We start from the raw sequence: 20,803 nt of genomic DNA on the forward strand, positions 1-20,803 counted from the left end.
ACTGAGCCACCCAGGTGCCCCAAAAAGTGTTTCTTTTCTGTGCTCCTTCCTGTCTTGGCCGTAGAGTTCTGATATGTCTGCTTTAAGGTGGCACTTAGGTACAACTGTCAACCTGGAGGGCCCCAAGGCACCTGCCCTCCCTGTCGGAGTACCCCTTGTTCCTGTCACTCCTGCGCATCCAAGACTGGCCAGCAGGACAGCAGGAGCTCGCCCCACTCACTGTTGACAGCAAAGGCTCCAGGGAGAAGGAACCGGCTGCTCAGCCACCCGAGCCTGAGCAGGGGTGACAGAGAGGGGCAGCCACTGGAAGCTTTCGGGGTTTGCGTCTGCAGGAGGACCCCGTCCCCACAGCTGGAATAATCTGGGGTGTTTTTAACAGCTTTATTGAGGTATAATTTACATACCATATAATCCGTCCATTTTAAATCTACAATTCAATGATCTTAGTGCAGTCGCCACCATAAACCCAGTTATAGAACATTTCCATCGCCTCCAAAAGTTGTCTCCTGGCCCTTTGCAGTCCGTCTCTGTCCCCACTCCCAGCCCCAGACAATCACTCATCTTTCTGTCTTGCAGATTTGCACCCCCCCCCCTTGCCTTTTCTGGTATTTCATAAATGGACGGTATTTCATATAAATGGAATCATACGATCAGTATATTTTTGAAACTCACCCATGAGCACCTGTTGCACCTCACCCCCTTTCTTCCTGCCGAATACCGTTCCGTTGTGCATGGCGTGCCTTTTTTTGTTTATCCAGTCACCTGTGGACGGACATCGGGATTCTTTCTGGTTTTTGGCTATGATGAATAATGCCACAGCGAACCTTCGCTTCTAGGTTTTTGGGTGGTCTATGTTTTCATGTCTCATAAAAGTGGAATTGCTGGGTCATACAAAAGTTTATATTTAATTTTTTCACCAACTGCCAAACTTTTCCACAGCCGCCACCCTCCTTCCTCGCAGTAGGGTTTGTGGGTCTCATCCTCTCCTCAGCCTTGCCAACACAGGTTACTCTCTGCCTTTGAGATTCCTGCCGTCCCAGTGCGTGTCGGTGAGGCGGTGTCTCATTGGGGTGGGGGTATCCATGTCTCTAATGGCCAGGGATACCATACACCTGCTTGTGTGCTCCAGGTGTTTTATAGTTTGTACAGTTTCTCTGGAGAAATGTCTGTTCAGATCTGTGCCTCATTTATTACATTGGGTGTCTTTACACTAACGGTTCTGTATATATTCTGGATACAAGTCCTTTATCAGACATGCTCAGTAACCGTGTTCTCCCAGGCCGTGGCTTCCATTTTCATTTTCTTGAGAGTGTCTCTTGAAGGGCAGAAGTTTTTTATTGTGATGAAGTGCTATTGATCATTTTCTCTTCTAGATCCTGCTTCTGATTTCACATGTAATCTTTGCCGCATCTAAGATCAAAACAAGCTTCCCTTATATTTTCTTCTTAAAATTGTTGTAGGGTTGGGGCACCTGGGTGGCTCAGTCGGTTAAGCGTCCGACCTCAGCTCAGGTCATGATCTCACAGTTTGTGGGTTCAAGCCCTGCATCAGGCTCTGTGCTGACAGCTCAGAGCCTGGATCCTGCTTCCAATTCTGTGTCTCCCTCTCTCTCTGACCCTCCCCTGCTCATACTGTCTATCTCTGTCTCAAAAATAAACATTAAAAAAAAGTGTTCTAGGGTTAGCCCTTACACTCGAGTCCTCAAATCCATTCTTTGTTAACTTTTATGCGTGATATTACATAAACACCCAACTTTGTTCTTTTGCATGTGGATTTCCAGTTGTCCCAGAACCGTTGTTGAAAAGACTCTCCTTTCTCCATTGAATTTGCCTCTGTCAAAAATCGGTTGACTGTAAATGTAAGAGTTTTTTCTTCTGAACTCTCAGTTGTTCCATTGATCTATCGACACACCAATATAATACCACACTGCCTTTATTACTAGAGCTTTATCCTAAGTCCTAAAATTGGGAAGGTAAGCCCTTGAATTTTGTTACGTTTCAAAATCATTTTGGTTCTTCTGGGTCCTTTACATTCCCATATAAATCTTGGGATCAGATTATCTTTTTCTGGAAAAAAAAAAGTCATCTGGGAAGTTGATAGGGGTTGTGTTGCATCTATACATTCCTTCTAAGATGGAAGAATTGCCATCTTGACAGTATTGAGTCCTCCAAACCATGAACATGGAAGGTCTCTTCATTTATTATATATTTTCAATCTTTTCTCAGCAATGATTTATAGATTTCGGTATATAAGTATTGCAATTTTTTTGTTTTTATTTCTAAGTATTTATTCTTTTGATGTTGCTATAACTGGAATTTTCTTAATTTCATTTTCAGCTTCTTTGTTGCTAGAATGTAGACGTACAGTTGACTTTCGCACATTGGTTTTGTGTCTCATCCCCTTGTAGGTCAGTACTTTTGTGAGTTAGAGCCACCTGTAGTGCCAACCAAGAGAATCAGAGGCTCCTCCGAGAGCCTGCTGCAGGGGCCTTCTGCCCAAGCACATCCAAGAATAAAGGTCACTTTACTAAAGGGTGGTGCATAAGCTCTTAAGCAACTCCAGTGAAAGTTCTTCCTTAAAACAACTGAAATCCACATCCCTGTACCCTCTGCCCACTGTTCTGGGTCTGCTCTCTGAGACGACCCCTTTCTTGAGACAAGACTGCATCCATCAGGCCCCTTCATTGTAGCTCCAGTGCAGAGACCAGACAGCCCTCCCTGGCCTGTTCATTGCAGGGCCCAGTGGGGCCACAACTTCCTGTCACCTGAATGTCATGGTCCCCTTTACTGCAGCCCAGCCCTGCACTGCTTTCTCAGTGGCCACATGATACCTTATCCCCCAAAATATGCTTTTATGTCAAAGGAGAGATGGAGCTTTGACGGATTTTAATGTTGCATATCTACTAATCTCTCTAGAACTTTTGGTAGGTTCCCTCAAATGGCAGAGGAACGGAGATAAATGGCACTCGCTCTAGGCTTACATTTAGAACTTTCTGAGCTCAGTGCTGCTGTGAATTTCTCTCAATCACAGTGTAAGGTTCCTGGTATAATAGCTCCCCAAGCTGGGAATGATGGTATGGTGTGCAACAATAAATAACGACTCACGGTGAGAAAAATTATTGTCCTTCAAAGTATCTCCCAGTCTCTCTAGTTATGGCCAGAGAAAATCTGTTAGTGCTGGTATGTCTATATTACTCTCTTTAACCTCTGTTAATCCACCCCCACCCCTACTCCCCAGTTTCTAAATGAAGAGCAAACCTTCGGAAAGAGCATAATTTTACAATACTTTGTTTTTCATTGCATATCATTTATGGCAAGTGGTACTGGTTTTCCATTTACAGTAGTGTTGTGAAATTGCCTTTCAAAATAAAGTAAAACAACTTTCGCTGGTGAGAAAAAGTATTCTCTAGAGGTGGTACAAAGCCGGCCAAGGCGAAAGTGGTTTGGGATATCCATCATGTGGGATACACTGGGGTGGTGCCATGAACTTGCTCCGTGATCCTGCCCAAGCGTGTCCCCTCCCTCCCCCCCTCCCCCCACAGAGTTGCTGTGCCCTTCCATGGCGGCGTGTGACTGTGGACACTGACCGTGTGTGCTCGTGCCCTCCTGCAGGTGTGGCGGGCTGGGGCTGGTGCTGGCCAGCGCGGGCTTCGGCATGCTGACGGCGCCCATCATCGATCTGCACAACCAGAAAGGCTACTTCCTGCACCACATCATTTTTGCCTGCTGCACGCTCATCTGCATCATCTGCATCCTCCTGCTGCCTGAGAGCAGGAACCAGAGCCTGCCCGAGAACATCTCCAATGGGGAGCACTACACACGGCAGCCGCTCCTGCCGCACAAGAAGGGGGAGCAGCCCCTCCTGCTCACCAACGCCGAGCTCAAGGACTACTCTGGCCTCCACGACGCAGCCACCGCGGGGGATGGGCTGCCGGAGAATGCCACGGCCAACGGCATGAAGTCCATGTAGCTCTCAGCATGGCCTTCCCTGAAGGGGGGCGCTGTGGGCTCCAAGGGTTTGGGGCTGTTTGGGCACAGGTTTACAGACCAGGGACCGAACACGTGGCTGGGGGCAGGGAAACCCAATTCTGCTGCTGATGCCACAGATGGTAAGACTGTCAACTGGTGTGGGGAAACTCTGTCTTTCCAAGACTCTAAGGACCGTGTTTGAAGAAGCAGACTCTTTGGAAATAACCCTTTGGACTTTCTTTTCTGCCATGAAATGTTTGTATTTATTTTGGTCATTTTTACAAGAAGCACTTTATTCCCTTTTCCTCTGATCTCGAAACGGAACCACCTCCTTCGGAAGAGGGACACGGCCACCAAGGAGGACGCTGTAGGCAACCAGCACAGCGGTCCTGGAGGTTACACGCCATCCTTGCCCAGCACCCCACAGAGGAGCCAGGGGTCGCTCCCTCTGGGCCCGCTCCCCCCAAGGCCGCCTGCCTGTGTGCAGACTGACTGGTCGTGGAGCATCTCCATGACCACATTGTAGACAGAGTGAAATGTAAATGATTAGGTTTTTGCTAGAGAGTCTGTGTATGGTTTTTAAAGGGTTTTTGTGTGTGTGTGTTTGTGAGGTAAGAGCTTCTGTTCCATGTGTTGGGGGAAAGCAGCTCCCAGATGTCATTAAAACCAGCTTAGTCTTCCTTCAGGATCATCCTTTCGTACTTGACGCTGGAAGGTGTCTGGGGAAAAGTCTGGACATTTCACCAGAAATCCTAAACAATGAGTGGTACTACGGCCACAGTTCGCTGACGCAGGCTTGCCTGGCCGAGCTCACGACGAGCAACGGTGTGGAGACGTGAGACATGTTAACATGATCAGGAATCCTTCCCGGGTTTGGCTCCAGCAGGAAAGCACCCCATTCACACTCAGCTTCTTGGCCAGCGCAACTTGAAAACAGGCTACTCTCTGAACTGAAAACCACTAGGGACATAACGGAAACAGACGCCTGAGGCAAACCCACAGGAGCGAGGGGTGCTCTCCCAGACACAGCCCGTCACCCACATCTCGAGCACACACCACCGCGTAGAGATCACCAGCCCGGACGACTGTCAGCTCTCACTGACCTCACGCTGAGAGACTGCGAAGCCTGTGGGAGCCGCTGCCCCCTCCAGCCTGCCTTTGCCTGCTTCCTGCTTCCTGTCACTTCCGTCAGCACAGAGGGGGGCTTAGGGCGAGGAGTGGGAATCTCACAGGTGAGTCCACCTGACCTCCAGCCTCTTTAAAGCATCAAGACCAGTGGAGAGAAAGCAATAACTCACCAAAGTTCAACACCCATCCCCGATAGCCAAGGGTTTTCATTGTGTTCCTCATTTTTGTCCCAGTGAAGGCTTCTTCCTGCCTTTCCAGGTCAGGCTTTCTCCGCCTGTCTGGGGGTACTTCAGAGGAACCTTGGAGGGCCTCCTCAAGGACACCCAGGGGGCCACTAAGAAACAACACTGGCGCAGGCAGGCACTGCCTTGTAGCAACACAGGCACCCGATTTTTTGGACAGCCTGGGTTCTTTCTAGAATTGTCCACCTCTGCACTCTGTGACATATGTCTTTGCTGTGAGCTGTGTTCTTCCAGGGAACTTGTGGCCTCGAGTCTGTGAAGCAACTAGGTGACTTCCAGCTGACAGCTGCTAGAACTCAAAAGGGCCAGAAAAGAGATTGCTATAACTTCCCCTTCTCCCTTTCCAGCTTTCCACCTGGCCTATTCTCAGTCCACCCACCTCTCTCCTCCAAAACTGCTAGACCCCAGTAGGAGCCCTCAGATGTGTTAAAAACATTGCTGGGGAGGTGAGCAGACTTGCAGGCATGCGTGATTCCAGGGAGTCAACTGCACTGTGTCTGACTCATCACTAGTGCCTGGGGTGTCCAGCCTGCCTGCAAAGGAGGCCACCTGGGAAGCAGGCTGCCTGGGAAGGAAAGCCATCTGGGAAGGAGGCTGCCTGGGAAGGAGGCCATCTGGGAAGGAAGGCCACCTGGATGGAGGCCGCCTGGAATGGAGGCCGCCTGGGAAGGAGGCCACCTGGGAAGAAGGCTGCCTGGGAAGGAGGCCGCCTGGGAAGGAGGCCACCTGGGAAGGAAGGCCACCTGGGAAGGAAGCCACCTGGGAAGGAGGGCCTCCTGGGAAGGAAGGGCGCCTAGCAGTCTCTCCCCATTTCTACCTGCTCTGAGCCCAGCTCACCCAGGCCTTCCTTCATGTCGGTTAAGTAACTTTTGTTCCATGTTTCAATGTTAGTCTGCATTCACCTTAATTTAAAAAGAACTTTCTTTACATCTGTGCAGCCTTCACGTGCCAAACTTGTGACATACCTTTTGCCTTTTTTAGAGTACTTGCTACAAAGCCACCTGGCAGCAAGACCCACTAAGTCCAGGACACAACGTGTGCAGCAGTCAGGCCACAGGGCAGCTGGGGAGGCGGGAAGGAGCCAGTGAGGTTCCTGGGGCTGCTCCTGGCGGGGTACATGTCTGCATCCCTCACCCCAGCCCCGGGACACCTTGCAGTGCTGGGACAGCCCCCTTGCTGTCCTGCAGGACTCGAGCGTGTTCTCTCGCTGGTCACGTAGACCTTCTGTAAGAAATGTACTGAAGCTGTCATGTGCTGCCAGTAATCTCTATCCAGGAAGGCAGAGGCGAGGCACAGCACAAAGTCCTGTTCCTTGGTCTCTGAGCTCCATCTGACGTGACAACTACAAAAACTAGTCCAGCAGAGACAGCACTGTCGCTTCAGCGATCGGACTAACTCATCATCCACTAGAAGAGAAGCTAGCGTGAGGACTGGGCTCTTGGGACCAAAGTCTGGCAGATGTGAAGGAGGCTGTCTTGCCAACAATCAGTGAGGTCTCAGCAAAGAGGTCCCACAGCTCTTCTCTCCCAGCAGCCTCAGGGTCGGGCTGAGCTCCTGTCCTGTTGCTGGTTCAGCTTAGGGATTTCTGAAGCTCTTGAGGAATGCCTTTACGAAACGGAGCCAAAGCAGAAAAGCTTCCGTGTGGGCTGAGCACTGGGAAATCCCGTACCAAGTGAGCAAGGCAGCAGGGGCCCACCGGAGCCTGATCCATCTCTGCATGGGTGGGGGCTGAGGCCACCAGCTCCCTGGCACCTGTCAGTAGTGTTTGGACTCCTCGGTCCTGTTTCCTTCGTCGTTAGTGAGGAAACACTTCTCAGGCACCTGCTATTCAAGTCCGCCCTCCCCACCACCTCCAACACCCCCACCCCCCACTGCCCAGGGAGACATCCCAAGGTACGTGCTCCAGCTCTCCTCCTCCTCTGCCACCCACTCGTGCATCCCGCTATCCTATCAGGGAGCTGTGATCCCCTTTCAATAAAAGTTATGCACAAATGTGAACACTTGAGACAGGGCTGGATATTTCATTTTGTTCTTTTCCAGAAGTCAACAAGAACACCACATGCACTAAATATTAGCACCCAAGACAAATAGGAAACAGTTTTAAATGCTTTGTTTTCTAAGAGTATAATCACTTTCAACTAGGGAAAAGGGGCTGGTAAGTTGGTTTCGCCACAGAACAGAAAGAGAGCAAAAATAAACCTCGTAAAGGAAGTAATTGCACTCAAACATTACCACTTCCTAGAGCCAAACAAGAAATGACTGAAGTGCCATTAAATGAACCGTGTGACCATCGCATCGCCCAGCCCCTAGGTGGCGCGCAGGTGCACGCACATGCTGGGGGAGCCCACACTTCAACTCTTTTAAAGGACACCTCACTTTAATGTATTGTGTGTTTTGGAAAAGCAGTACAGTGTGTTATGTCTAGTGGGGAATACTTCCCTCTGTCCTTCCTGCAACCCCAACATTTGAGGTTTCTCTGTAAGAACCGTGTTACTGTACATGTCGACCGGGATTACTCTGGAGGTGCTCACTCATAGCACAAGCCTAAATCGGGTTCTGAACTGTCGTTCAAAGCTAAACGTCTGCATGATGTCACATCTGTTGTACCTTTGGGGAAAATTTGTATGTAAATGTACAGAAATAAAAATGTTGCCCCATTAACAAATTTCCACTGGAATGTCTTCCCTACCTCATCTGATGGTATCCAATGAAGGGCATTTCACAACCATTGACTACAAAGTAATAAAAACTCTACCTGTTTATGCAGCTCTCACTGTCCCTACTTCAGCGCCTCTGTAAACCGAGTCTTTACTCTCACCCTGAGGGGACAGCGGGTGGCCTCTTACCTCGCTTGCAGGGTCCTAGTCTTAAAAGGCAGGCAGAGGCAGAGATTGGAGTAAACACAAACTGTTCACTTAGTGATATTCTCAAACCACCTGAGAAACGGGAGCCATCAGGAAATTGGAGAGTTCTTTTCTCTTGTGTGTCAATGTCCTATTCTGTGGCCTGACAGTCCCTAGAGAGGTCAAGAAATGACTCTCTTACACTGTGATTCTGGGAGGAAAGACTGATAACCCAAAACTCTCTTTAATGTAGTATTTTTTAACAAGAAAACACTATTTCTTTAATAAAGTATTTATACCAAACTCTTCTCTCCATATCCCTGATTTTGTGTTACTTACTCTTCTTAGAGAAGGGCCCACCGTGCTTGCAACCTACCATGTGGCCGAGGCCTTCGACATTAGCACAGGAAGTCTGCAAAGGAGGCAAGTGTCTTAAACCCCAGATCGGCTCCTCTCAAGTGCCTTTATGTCCTGGCCAGAGTGTACCCACCCCTGGTTGCCTACTAGGTCAGTACAAGACTTTTGCCACTGCATGAAACATGTTACAGGGCCCTCAACTATCTGCCTCTAGCAACAAAAGGGGTCCACATGGACCCTGAAGATTAGAAAATCCTTTGCCAGGGGTCCTCAACCCTGCCTCTGCAGAGCAACATTGTGGGGAGCTTTCCAACTCCACCAAAACCTGGGCCGCAGGCCATCTGAACCTCTGGGGAAAGGTCAGGCGTGGGCAATCTGTGAAGGCCACCCCCAGGGATTCAGATGTGAAGCTGGGGTTAGGAGCCACTGATCCATGAAATACTGGCTTTTAGAAAAGAGCGTGAAAGAAAATGTGTAGTGTGGGAAACTAGAAAGTCCGGAATCCACTACACGTGGCAGGCAGGAAAGGGCTACAGACCGAAGGTAGCCAAAGCAGGTTCTTAGGACTTGGGAGAAAAGAAAGTGATAGCAAGAAGAGCAAGGAGGAACTAAAGCACTTGGATCCATAAAAATGAAGTGGATAAATACAGTAACTGACATCTAAATTGTGAGGGCACTCACAGAGTCTGCAAAACATGTAGGTGTACTTAATCCTAACAACAACCCAGTCAAGGCAGAGATTATTCTTGATTTACAGATGAGGAAACAGGGCCCAGAGAAGTTAGAACTTCACCCAGTCCATAAATCCAGTGAGCAGTGTGAGGCAGGACTGGACCCAGGCCCAAGGGAGAACACGGCAGGAGGAGCCATGCTGGGAAAAGGCTCAGCCAGAATGGGACAGGAAGAACATAACGTGAAGCACAAAGACTTATTACCTTAATTCTAATTGGGAATGTACACAGCAGTGTCATAACTAATTTACCTCCTTCCTAAATTATCGGTTCCAACAAAATCCCTTTTTATTTTATTTAAAATAAATTTTTTTTTAACATTTATTCATTTTTGAGAGATGGAAAGGGACAGAGCATGAGTGGGGGAGGGGCAGAGAGAGAGAGGGAGACACAGAATCCAAAGCAAGCTCCAGGCTCTGAGATGTCAGCACAGAGCCTGATGTGGGGCTCGATCCCACGGACCGTGAGATCATGACCTGAGCCGAAGTTGGACACTTAACCAACTGAGCTACCCAGGCGCCCCAAAATCCCATTTTTTACCCTAGCTCCCTAGTACTGAGCGGTCATAAGAGGAACTCCACCTGCCCATTTTGCTTTTCTCCTCCCCCAAGCTGATCAGTTGTAGCCTTTGGCCCACAAGCTGGTGAGGGGAAGAAGGAAAGTTAGGAAGATTAACCCTTTAAAAACAAAACGTCAACACATACATGAACCTAATGACAAACAGTGAAATTCAATCCATTTATTTAAATGTACATTGTACATAAGTTACAAATCCTCACTTCTGCCACTCTGCCTAGAACTTTTCCGGAAAAGCCTCCATTTCTTCCTTGATCCTGTTTTCTACGAGTAATGCGAAGTTACTATCCGTGTTTTGAAGGTTATAGCTGACAAACACTTGTTTGTTGGTCTTCCTGGCTAAAAAGAGAAAACATTGGCACAGACGTGACTGAAAAGCCTGGAGGCTGTGTGCGCCTCACACCTACCTCACAGCAGAGAGATGCCTGGGACAAGACAGCGAGGTCGCAGGGAGAGAAGGTGGATCTAATCCGTAATGCTCTTCCCCAGCAGCGACCACAAATGCAGACTACAGTCATTGAGACCCCCTCCTGCTCTCTGCCACAGTGGTTCTCCAAGCATGGCCCCACCTCAGCAGCAGCACCTGAGAGCTTGTTAGAGCTGCAGATTCTCAGGCCCCCATCCCAGAAGCAGGGGGTGGGGCCAGCAACCTGCTTCACAAGCCCTCCAGGGGATCCAAGCGCTAATCCACTATTCTACTTAAAAAGTTGGTTTGGGGGCGCCTGGGTGGCGCAGTCGGTTAAGCGTCCGACTTCAGCCAGGTCACGATCTCACGGTCCGTGAGTTCGAGCCCCGCATCAGGCTCTGGGCTGATGGCTCAGAGCCTGGAGCCTGTTTCCGATTCTGTGTCTCCCTCTCTCTCTGCCCCTCCCCCATTCATGCTCTGTCTCTGTCCCAAAAATAAATAAACGTTGGAAAAAAAAAAAAGTTGGTTTGGGGGCGCCTGGGTGGCGCAGTCGGTAAAGCGTCCGACTTCAGCCAGGTCACGATCTCACGGTCCGGGAGTTCGAGCCCCGCGTCAGGCTCTGGGCTGATGGCTCAGAGCCTGGAGCCTGTTTCCGATTCTGTGTCTCCCTCTCTCTCTGCCCCTCCCCCGTTCATGCTCTGTCTCTCTCTGTCCCCAAAATAAATAAACGTTGAAAAAAAAAATTAAAAAAAAAAAAAAAAAAAAGTTGGTTTGTTTTTTTGTGGGTTTTTTTTTCACTTTTTTAAAATACAGGTAATACCAAAGTATTTAAAATACTTAATTTCTCCTTCAGTACCACCCTCTCTACCAATTCCAGTCTTTTCCCAGGGATAATCCTGGGGCTACATTTCTGTACATTTATATAACACACACTTACATGCACATATTGTGTGCATATACACACAAATGTAGGACTTTCAATTTGATGTTGAAGAGACATTTTGACCCTTTCTACAGAACCAACAGTTGGGATGTACTGCTCCAACTACAAAAATCAAGCACAGTCACATGCCCAGAATCAGAAAGACCTATCCTGAAGGCAATTCAGGCAGTAAGCCTAAACCAGTTAAATATCGACCACACCAGTGATGACGCCTCCTCACTCAACCTGGTCTCACCACACACACAGGGCAAGTGCAAACTCCTACTCCCCACAGAGACACCCACCCGCCCTCCCCCAGCCCACAGACATCAGATGACCATGCCAGCCCTGTCATCAAAGGTGAAAACACGGTGAGGTGAGGTGAGGTGAGGTGAGGTGAGGTGAGGTGAGGTGAGGTTGGCATCTGTCAAGTCACAGCCCACTCGGCCTACTCTTGTTCGGTGGCAGGAAATTCCTTGTCCCCAGAAGGGGGGGGGGGGGGGACAATCACTCTACTTGCTCAGACAGGCTCTTACAGGGAGCAAAACTATCTGCCTGCACTGTTCACCCAGCAGACCCAGCTGTGCCCTCTGCTGCACAGAATAAGGGCGTCCCCATGCACACCAAAGCCCTCCAATGCTTCTGGGGTTACTCTGAACCCACTAGATCTTCTCTTTTTCTACTTCCTTTCATCCTCCATATAAGATACCGTTTCAGGGAGCGCCTGGGTGGCTCAGTCAGTTAAGCATCCAACTTCGGCTCAGGTCATGACCTCACAGTTTGAGTTCAAGCCCCATGTTGGGCTCCACACTGACAGCTCAGAGCCTGGAGCCTGTTTCAGATTCTGCCTCCCTCTCTCTCTGCCTCTCCCCACTCATGCTGTGTGTGTCTCTCTCTCTCAAAAATAAATAAACATTTAAAAAAGTTAAAAAAAAAAAACAAACAAAAAAAGATACTGTTTCAGGATGCTTCTCTCTTCTCATTACCCCTCTACACAAGCAATGTATTTTCAACAGCTGGGTCCAGACCTAAGCTCAAGATGACCAGAACAGGGAAGGGCAGTGCTGGACAGCCCCCTGGTGACCCCAGCACCAGTGCATCACCAGACCCAGCCACATCATACCACTGACTTTTCCAGCTTTTTCTGTGTGCCTGTCCTTGCTGGGACTCAGGACTCAGGACTGCCAGGTTTTGCTGATAACAAGGCAGGAGGGACCCTTCGTTAATATCTGAGTTTAATAATAAGTTGGTGAGGACTTATTTTGTCTATGTTCTGTCACAATTTATACAGATTATTATAAATTGATGGAAACCACATAGGAAAAATATTTTTTAAAATTTGCACAAAACTAAAAAAAAAAAAAAAATAGTTTGTTGCATACAAACTGCTCCTAGGCTTTCATCTCAAGGGTACCCTTGGGCCCATCTTACTTTATTGGCATAAACAATTTATTCGTGGCACAGCAAACAAGCCCCCGCCATCCTCTACCAGAATCCGTCTCCCAACACTGGGGTGATCCTATAAACATGAACACTCTTCCACGTCTTCGTCTGACAAGGCAGGGCATGCAGTGGTCTATTTGATATTACGTGTGTCAGCCCTTCAACGCCGGTAAACACACAGTGATGCACATAGAAGCCAAGGGGCATCTTGTCGTCAACTAACTTCAAGTGGTTCAGAAAAAAAATAGTATCAACACAGGGAATGAGAGCAACTGGGAATCTAGGCGAAGGCTAAGCAGAAATTCCCTGTATCTTTGGGGCAAATTTTCTGTAAATGTAAAATTACTTCCTAATAACAAGTTACCAGAACTTACTAGTTTGGTTACTAGCGCACACTAGTTACTAACCAGGTTTCTCTAAAAAGGTACAGTAGATGTTCCTAAAATGCCACAGCTGCCCTCGTGGTCGGCCCTCCTCACACACAGAACTCAGAGTGGCAAGTCTAGAATGACCAGTCCTCACCCTGCCCCCTCCTCCCCCACCCCCCCTCCAGTGTGTGGCTGTGCTGTTCACCCAGTTGCCTCCCTGAGTGACCAGCATATAAACTCCCACTAAGCAGGGATAGGTTGATAGAAATGTCAGTGCCACTAAACCAGAAGCTTCTTAAAGTCAGGACCCAGGCCTCAGCCACTGTACATCCCAGCACCAGGACATGGGGCCCCATAATGGGCTCTGGAACCGAACTGACAGGGAGCACTGGTGAACACGATGCCCGAGGAGGAGACAGAGGTTGCCCGGCTGTCCCATGTCTCCAGGTGCCCTGGGAGACGTGGCGACTGAGCACTGGCAGAGGGCAGAACACATAGCATCCTGACCCCAACTACCTGGGTATTTCCAGAAAGTATGTGTTTGGGGCCCGGGAGAGGGTGGCGCTTTTAACCTCTCATTCTTGCTCACCACCCTCCATGCCACACTCAGGTCAGGCCAGCCTCCCCTCTTGCGAGCTCTGAACAAGGACAATCCCTCCTGTGCAGTGCTGGCAGGCGGCTGCCCGGGGTCTCCTGAGTCACCAGGTGGCTACCCGGAGCCACTGCCTGATAGGTACCGTGGGCACCACTCACACTCTCCTCCCACGAGGAGGTGATGTGTTTACAGGAGGGAACTGAATCACCTTGTCATTCATCAGCTTGCACAGCAGCCAAGGCATGACGTGGGAGGCCCTTAAGAACATGCTGGCCCTGAGACAGTGGTCATGGTCAAGGGCATGGACAAGCCCTCCTTAAAGAAGACATCTGTGCTCATCTCTCAATACAAGGATTCTTTCCTTCTAAAGTCACCGGCCTCATGGTTCCATTAAACAGCGAGGTCCCCACCCAGCTGCTCCTGCAGCACCAGCCGTGGGCACGTACCTAAGCGCTGGGCAAGGCCAGAGGAGGTCGTATCAGAAGTGTCTCCGAGGAGGGAGGTAGACACGGGGATGGAATCCTAAAAAGAAACAAAGAAAACAATGCTGCTTCTCCATCGGCCAAACTTCTGTAGCTTCTGATTCATCCTTCCTGGCAGTGGCAGGTTCTGGTAGGTTAGACACTTTTACCAAGAGGAGGAAGGTCTGGCATCTGTGTCAACAGCCAGGTCGGTTGACCGTCTACTGTATGTGATGTCACAGAGCTAGGACAGACGAAGAGCAGTCACCTGAAGCTGCCATCACAGTGCTGTTAATAAGCTTTAAGACTTACTTTACACAAAAGGCTTGTTTTAGGGTTGGAAGCCCCAAAGCATGCTGAAGGGCAACATTACCACCAAGAGATCATTAAGGGCGCAGAGGAAAGCTCGTCACAGAGTCTGGGTGCCAGTGCTACCAGGTCCCTCTCGCCCGCAAGTCAGGCATCAACAGAGAAGGCAGGACGCCAATCTCCTCATCCGGACCTGTAAGAGAGCACACGGCTCCCTGCCCCTGAAGGGGTCTACGCTCTTTAAGGTCAACAAGGGCCCTATGAGTTTGCAAAAGGACATCAGTCATCAGGGTCCAAATAACAAATAAAGGAACATCAGATTATGTTTGGCCAATCCTCATTTCAGATAAGATGCAATAAAACTAAAGATAAATAAACGTGGCCCTTCCGAAATTTAGAAGAAATCTTACTTCCAATTACTTTGGGGTTTTGCTTGTTTGTTTATTTTGAGAGAGAGAGAGAGAGAGAGAAAGTGGGAGGGAAGGGGAGGAGGGAGAGAGAGAGAGAGAGAGAGAGAATCCCAAGCAGGCTCCACACTGTCAGCTCAAAGTTCAATGAGGGGCTCAAACTCATAAACCAGGAGATCATGACCTGAGCCGAAATCAAGAGTCGAATGCTTAACTGACTGAGCCACCCAGGCGCCCCATCCAATTACTTTTGGAAGTAACTCCCCTTACCATTAAAATTCCTACCTAGCTAAGGAGAAAAAAAATCACTAACTTATAATATGGTCAAACTTACTTCTATCAAAATATTAGACTTCTAAAAGAAACAGCCTCAGTACAGAGGCAAGATTTTTAGAAGAATAAGCTTCTGCCACCAAAGGCTCTGGGGTTGGTGCCCATCCCCCCACACTGTCCAGGTAGAGACAGGTGAACTGAACAAACACCTGCTGTGTGCCAGATACTGTGGGTAAAGCATGGATCAGAGACTGCTCTTTGTCTCCTAGGGGTTCAAAGTCACTTCAAAAGGAGAGAGAACTTGTTCGGGTCTCTAAGAGATGATCAAAAAACACAGGGTAAGAACAAAAGCATTTACTGCAAGCTTTTTTGTTGAAAAGATAACAAAAACATGATCTTAATGAATATGCTGTTTACAAAGTTCAACATTCAGCTCTATGCTAATAGTATCTAAACTCTAGAAAATCTACCTTAACAAGGTGGTCATTTCCCACCAAAAACAAAACTAAAAACTCCATATTGTTACCCTTAGTACTTCGTTATTTCCAAAATCATACTGCACCCAACTGGTCTCCCAGGCACACATAGGCCTAGACAGTTTTACTGTGGATGGGGCACCAAGTGGGCCCAACACATGCTAAATTACCTGAGCAAACAGGGCCCCATGTCCCCTTTTCCCTGGTCTCAGGCCAGCCTCCATCATGTTGGGGGAATCTGTATCACCCTTGTTCTAAAGCCTCTCGTGGTGCCACAAACAGACCACGTGGGGCCAGCTGGAAGAAAAGCAGGACATGTGATTTTGTTCTAGATGGTCTTGTCTTGCGTGTGGGGGTAGAAGGGAAAGGGAGGAGGGAGGAGACATCACAGACCCTTTGGTGCCATCCTCCATGCATGGGCCAACAACCTTTTCCTAGGAAGGGCCAGAGGGTAAATCGTTTAGGTTTTTGTCGTTGTTGTTGCTTTTTTTAAATGTTTCTATTTATTTTTGACAGTGAGAGAAACAAAGCACGAGTGGGGGAGGGGCAGAGAGAGAGGGAGACAGAATTTGAAGCAGGTTCCAGGCTCTGAGCTGTCAGCACAGGGCCCGATGAGGGGCTAGAACTCATAAACCACGAGATCATGACCTGAGCTGAAGTCTGACACTTTACCGACTGAGCCACCCAGGCGCCCCTAAATCATTTAGTTTTTTATGGAGAAGGTCCAGTTGTAACTGTTTGATGCTGCTCTCAAATTACAAAAGCTCTGACAGACATTACTGAATGGATGGGCAGATCTATGTTCCAATAAAACTTTGTTACAAAAGTAGACTGGCAGCAGGCCAGCCTGTAAGTCCTGGTTTGCCAAGCCCTATTCCACAGAAATCTTGTGTTTCCTGCTGTAAGCTATGGTCTACACTTCTCTCCGGTTGGCTGGGTGCTCTGTCCCTGAAGGACAATGTACAGGTACACAAGGTGGCCAATAAGTGGGGAATGAACTTCTGACAGGTCTGGTAACTGAGACTGGCCCCTTTTCCTTTTCCTACCTGATCTTCGTGGAATGTGAGTTTCCATTTGAGAAAATACACCCTTCTAGGAACTATGACTACCAAATGGTCAGACTGCCAAACTGCACCAAAGCAGCCCACAGGAGGAATCCTGAAATTGATTCAAGGAAGCAATGCCTGGTTTTACTAATGAGCAGTCCTGGGCCCCATGTGACCCACAGCCTAACCCACTGTCTATGACTATAGCCTTAGGACTATGAAAGAAGGAGGTTCCAGGGCACCACAAGCTCCAAACACACCACCGTATCCATCACCCTGTGCCCCCGCAGACCCTCTACCTCTCCCCTCCAATGAAAGAAGACATGGAACTGCCACCTGCCCAAAGGCCCAGCTGCGGGTACCCACCAGAAAAGAAATCAAAGAAAACCCACCCAGGAAAAGAAGAGCAAGAAGGGAAAGGGCAGAAGAAGGACACTGTGTGAAGACATCCAGAGGTCCCATTCAGAGGCTGTCTCCTTCCCGAAGCCTTGCCCAGGTCCTGCCTGATGGCTCTCTCCTCTGACTGCCCACCACCCCAAGGGCCCCTTAGAGATTACAATCCTTACAGTCTGCCAGGCTGCAGGTTACTACTGGTAGCCCTCCCTAGCAAACCCAGAGTTCCTCCAGGGGGGCCTCATTGTTTCATTCAGCAATGATTTAATGAGCAGCTTGCCAGGCTACTCCTAAACCAGACAAACCTCACCTCCACCATGGATACTGACAATAAACTACAGAGGAAGCAACACTGGGGCATGCCCATGTACTAAAGCAGGGAGGAAGGCAGTAGCAGGGGAGCTCTACCAGGTAGCAGAGCCTAAAGGGTTACTGTAAAGTCTCTGACCTGTACTCTGAGGTTACCTCTTGAAAGGTCTGCAGCAGAAGGATGACAGTATCTGATTGCCGTCTGCTGCCCTGCAGGGAACTAGCCACATGGCAGTGTTGTGGGCTGAACTGTGTCCTCCAAAAAGAAAAGTCCACATCCTAACCCTTAGCACTTGTGAATGTGACTTTACTGGAAATAGGGTCTTTGCAGAGATGTAAGTTAAGATGAGGTCATAATGGAATAGGGTGGACCCTTAATCTATTATGACTGGGGTCTTTACAAGAAAACACACAGAGAAACACACAGAGAAGATGGCCAGTGACACCACAGGCAGAGATCTGAGTGATGAAGCCACAAGCCAAGGAATGCCAGGATTGCCCCCAACACCAGAAGATGGGAGAGGCATGGGAAGATTTCTCCCTATGAGCCACCAGAAGGAACCAGCCCTGCCGACACCTTGACTTTGGACTTCTGGCCTCCAGAACTGTGAGGGAATAGATCTTGGTTGGTTTAAGCCCCCCAGTTTGTGGCACTTTGTCACAGCAGCTCTAAGAAATGAACACAAACAGCAAAGGGGGAATCAGGCTAGGAGGAAAGGAGATGCTGCGGGCTTCACCGAGGGCAGGCTGGAAAGGAGGTGAGAGGTGTGTAAGCAACCTTTTAGGCAACCAACTTGAACAATGGAAACCTGAGTAAGATAGAAGGGCCCACAGTGCCCTCCTACCCCTTGGCTGAATACAAACAGGCCCATTAGGTGACCCACCTCAAAATATCCTTAAGTCCTAGCTGACCAATGGGTGGGTTACTTATACTTGGGCACAGGTGTTGGAGAAGTAAATAAAGTACGCCAAAGATGGCCAAAGGGACTAAAACAAACTCTGGTCTCTAGCTTAGAGACCCCTCCTCCAGGTTCTTCTTCCTTTGCTGTGTGCACGAAAACCCCCACAGATATGGAAGCTGGTGGCTATAAATTACCCTCCTCACTTGCATTCCGGGCTCAGACCTTTGGAGAAACAGTCTCCTCTGAGAACACTGGTGTGAAATAATTATCTCCAATCCACAAAGATCTCCTAGTGCCGCTTGGTTTTTCCGCCAGGGTTCCAGCCTGGTTCCATAACACAGGTACCAAAAAAGGAAAATTCCATTAGAACCCACACCCCCTTAACTACAGCCCCTCACCACTGCCTCCAGGCAGTCTCTCCCTTGCTGTCCTTCCCCCAGCTCCCTTGCGGTGTATTCAATAAACTTCTACCTCCTTTGTTCTGCCTTGGGTGAATTCTTTCACTGACCCAGCCAGGCCAACAGGGTGGTTGGATTCCCCCTATGTGTTGATGGACGGCAGTGCCTACAGATTCACTGACACTCGCCATGGGGAGAGTGAGAGAGTAATCAAGGTTCGAATGGAGTTTCCACAACAGATGGGCTGGCTGTGAAAGAAGCAGGTCTGAGGGAAGAGGTTAAGAGTTAGGTCTTACTTTTCTAAAGAAAACATCCAGATAGCCAACAGGCACATGAAAAGATGCTCAATGTCACTCCTCATCAGGGAAATACAAATCAAAACCACACTCAGATATCACCTCACTCCAGTCAGAGTGGCTAAAATGAACAAATCAGGAGACTATAGAAGCTGGAGAGGATGTGGAGAAACAGGAACCCTCTTGCACTGTTGGTGGGAATGCAAACTGGTGCAGCTGCTCTGGAAAAGTGTGGAGGTTCTTCAAAAAATTAAAAACAGATCTACGCTATGACCCAGCAATAGCACTGCTAGGAATTTACCCAAGGAATACAGGAGTGCTGATGCCCAGCACCACTTTCAACAATAGCCAAATTATGGAAAGAACCTAAATGTCCATCAACTGACGAATGGATAAAGATGTGGTTTATATATACAACGGAATACTACTTGGCAATGAGAAAATGAAATCTGGCCACTTGTAGCAACATGGATGGAACTGGAGAGTGTTATAAGGGAAATAAGTCAGGCAGAGAAAGACAGATACCCTATGTTTTCACTCATATGTGGATCCTGAGAAACTCAACAGAAGACCAAGGGGGAGAAGAAGGAGGGGAAAAAAGTTACAGAGAGGAAAGGAGGCAAACCATAAGAGACTCTTTTAAATACTGAGAATAAACTGAGGGTTGATGGGGGTTGGGGGGTAAGTGGGTGATGGGCATTGAGGAGGGCACCTGTTGGGATGAGCACTGGGTATTGCATGGAAACCAATTTGACAATAAATTTCATATTTTAAAAAAAAGCAGCACCTTAGAAGTAGCGGGGGGGGGGGGGGGTTGGGCGGGGAGGAAGGAGTTGGATCTTAAAATATGTCTAGTGTGAGATGCCTATCAGATTTTCAGGTGGAGACACAGGAGTCCGAGGTCTGTACTGGAAACAAAGAAAATTAGGTGTGTTTAATACAGAGATGGCAGGAAAACTAAGAGGTGGATACCATCCTCCGGGAGGAGGAGTGTGACCAGACAGAAGTCCCACGACAAAGCCCTGAAAATTCCAACTACTGAGAGGGGCTCGAGGAGCCAGCAGAGGGGCGCCCGCCTTAAAGATACAGGAGGAAGGGATCGGCGGGGATCGCCCGGGGGCCCACGCCCGGCCGACGGCATTCGGCTCCCCACGGATGGTGCAGGCCAGAACCCCGGTTCCTTAAGACATCACAGGAAGAGTTCCGGAGAGCCCCGAGGCCCCCTGGGCCCAGGAAAGACGGAGGGCACAAGTAGGGAACCACAACCCCCACTATTCCGGGCGGGCACCTTGCCTCCCAGCCCCCGCTCCCATACCCACCCGACCCCTCGCACCCCAACCTTCCACGCCGGCCGGCATTCCCAGTCCTTCCACCAGCCTCCGCCCCCTCCCGACCCGCACTCACGTAGCGGTTGCACATGGCCACCGCGAGGTTGCGCAGGTGAGGCGTGGCCCCCACCCACAGGAAGAGCGAGTCCGTCAGCCGCATGACGTGGAAGTGGACGAGCTGCTCCCACAGCCTCGCGCTAAAGTTGTGCAGGGAGACGTCCCCGCCAGCGGCGGCCGGCGGCCCGTCCATGCCGCCCGGCGGGCCCACGCCCGCAAGCGCCGAGACTCCGGTCCCGCTGCCGTCGTCGGCCGGGCCAGACCCAAGCAAGCGAGCGACGAGAGGTCGAGCGCGCTTTCGCTTTCGGTCCAGGGGAGAAGGCGGGGCTAGCCCGGGACGTAGGCGGGGCCGGGACTGGGCGGGGGCGGGCGGCTAGAAAACGCCGAGTAGGCCGGGCCCTGGCTGCGCTGTCCCGCCGGCCTCTCCCGGCGCCCGGGTCTACTGAAAACCCGCGGTCCTCAGCAGCAGGGGCTGGGCGGGTGTCCGGCGGTGACCTTAGGGAGTCCGCGGGCGCCTGGCAGAACCCGCCCTTGCTTGTTCCTTCCCTCCTTCACCCCAATTAGTGTTC

The 20,803-nt window shown here is 49.6% G+C and overlaps 2 protein-coding genes across 4 annotated transcripts in view; one reads left to right on the top strand and one right to left on the bottom strand.

The window, feature by feature from the left end:
• SLC22A23 (solute carrier family 22 member 23) overlaps positions 1 to 8,104 on the top strand; it is a 190,362-nt gene extending 182,258 nt beyond the window's left edge. For both annotated transcript variants that reach the window (XM_045497569.1, XM_045497570.1), the window contains one exon: positions 3,612 to 8,104. In XM_045497569.1, the coding sequence (XP_045353525.1) occupies positions 3,612 to 3,969 (358 nt within the window). In that variant the 3' untranslated portion in view covers positions 3,970 to 8,104. The remainder of the gene's footprint in view (positions 1 to 3,611) is intronic.
• A 1,889-nt stretch (positions 8,105 to 9,993) lies between these two features.
• Positions 9,994 to 20,555, bottom strand: PSMG4 (proteasome assembly chaperone 4). 2 transcript variants are annotated; one of them, XM_045497574.1, is made up of 4 exons: positions 20,254 to 20,555; positions 14,211 to 14,284; positions 14,026 to 14,101; positions 10,106 to 10,184 (listed from the first exon to the last, which is right to left on the bottom strand). In XM_045497574.1, the coding sequence occupies exons 1-3, from the start codon at positions 20,425 to 20,427 to the stop codon at positions 14,026 to 14,028; spliced, it is 324 nt and encodes a 107-aa protein (XP_045353530.1). In that variant the 5' UTR covers positions 20,428 to 20,555; the 3' UTR covers positions 10,106 to 10,184. The 2 variants fall into 2 exon arrangements, with proteins under 2 accessions (XP_045353529.1, XP_045353530.1); XM_045497573.1 differs by lacking the exon at positions 14,211 to 14,284 and having other exon boundaries at positions 9,994 to 10,184; positions 20,254 to 20,518.
• Between the last annotated feature and the right edge of the window lie 248 nt (positions 20,556 to 20,803).

Source organism: Leopardus geoffroyi, chromosome B2 (genome assembly GCF_018350155.1).
Source record: "Leopardus geoffroyi isolate Oge1 chromosome B2, O.geoffroyi_Oge1_pat1.0, whole genome shotgun sequence".
Lineage (NCBI taxonomy): Eukaryota > Metazoa > Chordata > Mammalia > Carnivora > Felidae > Leopardus > Leopardus geoffroyi.

Excerpts from the sequence above, each read along its gene's own strand:
- PSMG4 (XM_045497573.1), bottom strand. The coding sequence starts at position 20,427 with ATGGACGGGCCGCCGGCCGCCGCTGGCGGGGACGTCTCCCTGCACAAC. Across the intron at positions 14,102-20,253 it reads TGGCCATGTGCAACCGCTAC|GATTCCATCCCCGTGTCTAC; the intron begins GTGAGTGCGGGT and ends GTTTCTTTTTAG. Across the intron at positions 10,185-14,025 it reads TGGCCTTGCCCAGCGCTTAG|CCAGGAAGACCAACAAACAA; the intron begins GTACGTGCCCAC and ends TTCTCTTTTTAG.